A 3,004-nucleotide genomic window follows, 5' to 3' on the forward strand; every position below is an offset into this window, starting at 1 on the left:
AATTTCCCAAGTCGTTTGGAAACATCGGCGCACTGAAACGGACCCATCGACACTGGATCACGGCCCTCCACTCTCTGGAACCGACTAGATCAACAGCGTATGTTAGGCAGGACCTGTCTCACCAGTTAACCCGGTTATGTATTTTTAGGGCGTCGGGTTTCACTCACGACGCCTTGGAAACAAAAAAAGCAAGTTGAGCTGATAAGAACAGAGTTATATTTAAAAATTCTTATGGTGGCTGACAATATATGGGGGTAATCAAAGGTGGGAGGATACATAACTGTGGTGGAAGACATGAATAATTAGATCAGCATATAAGCAGCATGATCATCAAGATGCAACTATAATAAAAATAATTTAAATTTAAACAATTTTTTCCAATTTATGAAAGGAAACTGCAGCTGCCGGGTCACCGCAGTTGTACCCCGCTGATATGCTCCGTGTAGATGTCACGGGAGAGGCTGATGACGTCACTGACACACAACTTCCTCAGCAGCTTGGCGTAAGCTGCTTCGCCAGCGCATCATTGGCCGGGTCCCAGGAACCGAGGGAGCCGACGATGAAGGGGTCAATCGAAACTTCACTGGAGACGTCTGCAGCAATCTCCTTCCTCAGCTCCTCGTACTTTGACAGCTTCTCGTCCACTGAGTCCCTGAAGGCCTTCAGCCGGTTGTCGAACGGGACCGTGGCGTCGATGATGAGGGTGGCATTCCCTCTCCTCAGGACCAAGTCTAGTCTGAGGCACTGGGGGCCAATCACTTGGTTCTCGGAGATCACTGTGAATTTCCTCTCGGCCACCTTCTTTAGTCTGGCCACCAACGCATTGTGTCTCGCCATGTAAAGGCTGGTATACTGCATGCAATGGTTGACGACGTAAGCGAGGCTTTCTATTGTGTGCCCGCATCGTCTACAGCGGCGGTTACCAGTCCTCCATGAGAACGACCCATTCTGCGGCACCAGGTTAAGCCTGGCCCTGTGGACAAACCTCCAGTCCACAAATCGGCAGAAGTCACCCATTTTTATGAAGTGTCACGAGGCGGAGTGGGCCGCTACACACTCCATGGCACGGCCTTAGTCGGGCTTCTCGATGAGGGCTAGACCCCTCGAGGTCTTGAAGTGATCCCTCATGACCTCTCTTCTCTGTTTTGCGCATTAATTATGTAATATTTACTTACCATTATCATGATTTGGTGGGCTTATGCTTGACCAGTTTAGTGATGACTCTCCGATTGAAGCTGCAATGTATTAAATACAACATTTTTAAATAGTACATTTATATAAATAATAACTTAACCATAATACCATGGCTAAAATATACAAGGTTATTGCATATAGCCAATATTGTTATCAAATAAAATAAAATGGCAGCGTAAGGGTATGGTCTTTATCAATTATTTTTATCACCAAATAATATTATGCGCTGCAACACGATTGCGCAAAAAATTTGCCACACGATTGCGCCCGATCCCTTTTTACCTGTTAAAATCACAACACCATTGGGCACCAAATGATATGTGTATATACTATATATAATAATTTATATACAACATAAAATAATGTATACATTCACTACATTTTCATATACATGCACTTGAACCATATAACTAGTTATTAGGTCTATGACTTAAACTTATTACCTAATAATAATATAATATCAACAACCAAATAATATTGAGTATATTGACTTGAATATAATTTATAATACTATATATTTTCATTTTGAAAAAGTACATTTTGTGAATTTAAAGTTTGAGTAAATGTAATATGTATATGCAAGTTATAGAAAGTATGCATTGTATGTATACATTATTTTATGTTGTATATAAATTATTATTTACAGTATATACACTTATCATTTAGTGCGCAATGGTGTTGCGATTTTAACAGGTAAAAAGGGATCGGGGCGCAAACGTGTTGCCAATTTTTTGCGCAATCGTGGTGTAATTAGTCGGGTCAAAAAAGGAAAATTTTCGCAATCGTGTTGTAGCCAATATTATGTAAGCACAATATTTAACTAGGTAATGAGATAATAAATTTGTAGAGAACAAGAGAACATGAAAATACTACAATTTTTAGCACAAACTTTAAACTATTTTCTGTATTTACCTGTTTTACATTTCTAATTATTTAATTTGATTACAACTAAAATCTGTTATTTTTTACTTATTGGTTACTGAAGGATGATTGTATTTTAGGTATTATGTTCATTACTTTGCTCAATTTTTTCTTACTCTTCTTCTTGTCAATATATGAAAATACTGTATAAAGTATAAACACTGAAGTCTATAATTGTGTAGTGGGTTGGGAATAAATTATATAAAAAAAATAACTTTTTTTTAATCTTATAAAAAGTTCATAAAAAGTGTGTATTAACTTGGCATAACTTATTTTTTAATACCTATGCATTTATACACAATCATGATATGCAATAATGAAAATAATATGCAAAAAGAATATTAACTAAAAAAAAAAATAAAATAACTTACGAGGTAGGTTTAATGTAAGCAGCGAATACTGCTTTAGTTTTTGATTCGTACCAGATGATTCACAACATTTATCGAAATAATTACTACAAATTTGGTACTTTCTTCGAACAGCTTCTACCGACAGATTTTCGAAGACCGGATTTCCTCTTCATTATACCCATATTTTCGGATTATCTTCATTTTTTGGAAAGGTGTGTTTCCTTTTCGCTGAATCTTTACAACCAATTATTGAACATTTATTCGAGACCATGTTATAAATTCAATATTTTAAATCAAGTTTTAAAAAAAGAACAAGTCACAAAAGTGAGAGACAAGTGCAAGACGACAAATTCGAAAAATAAAATTGAAAATGATTTAACAAGACTTAAAACTGTAAAAGCAATAATGCAAAATTAATAAAATGCTGGGAATACCCAAAACTCCCAAATATCATGGTATAAAAATTGTATGTCAATGGAATAAAATATTAAAATACGACTACAGCGCGTTTGGTGTCATTATCAATAACTATTTTTAAA

The 3,004-nt window shown here is 36.1% G+C and overlaps 1 protein-coding gene across 1 annotated transcript; it reads right to left on the reverse strand.

Moving 5' to 3' along the window:
* Positions 1–489: 489 nt before the first annotated feature.
* LOC111028233 lies at positions 490–1,017 on the reverse strand. Its single transcript, XM_022306791.1, has one exon. The coding sequence runs from the start codon at positions 1,015–1,017 to the stop codon at positions 490–492; it is 528 nt and encodes a 175-aa protein (XP_022162483.1).
* Between the last annotated feature and the right edge of the window lie 1,987 nt (positions 1,018–3,004).

Source organism: Myzus persicae, unplaced genomic scaffold, assembly GCF_001856785.1.
Source record: "Myzus persicae strain clone G006 unplaced genomic scaffold, MPER_G0061.0, whole genome shotgun sequence".
Lineage (NCBI taxonomy): Eukaryota > Metazoa > Arthropoda > Insecta > Hemiptera > Aphididae > Myzus > Myzus persicae.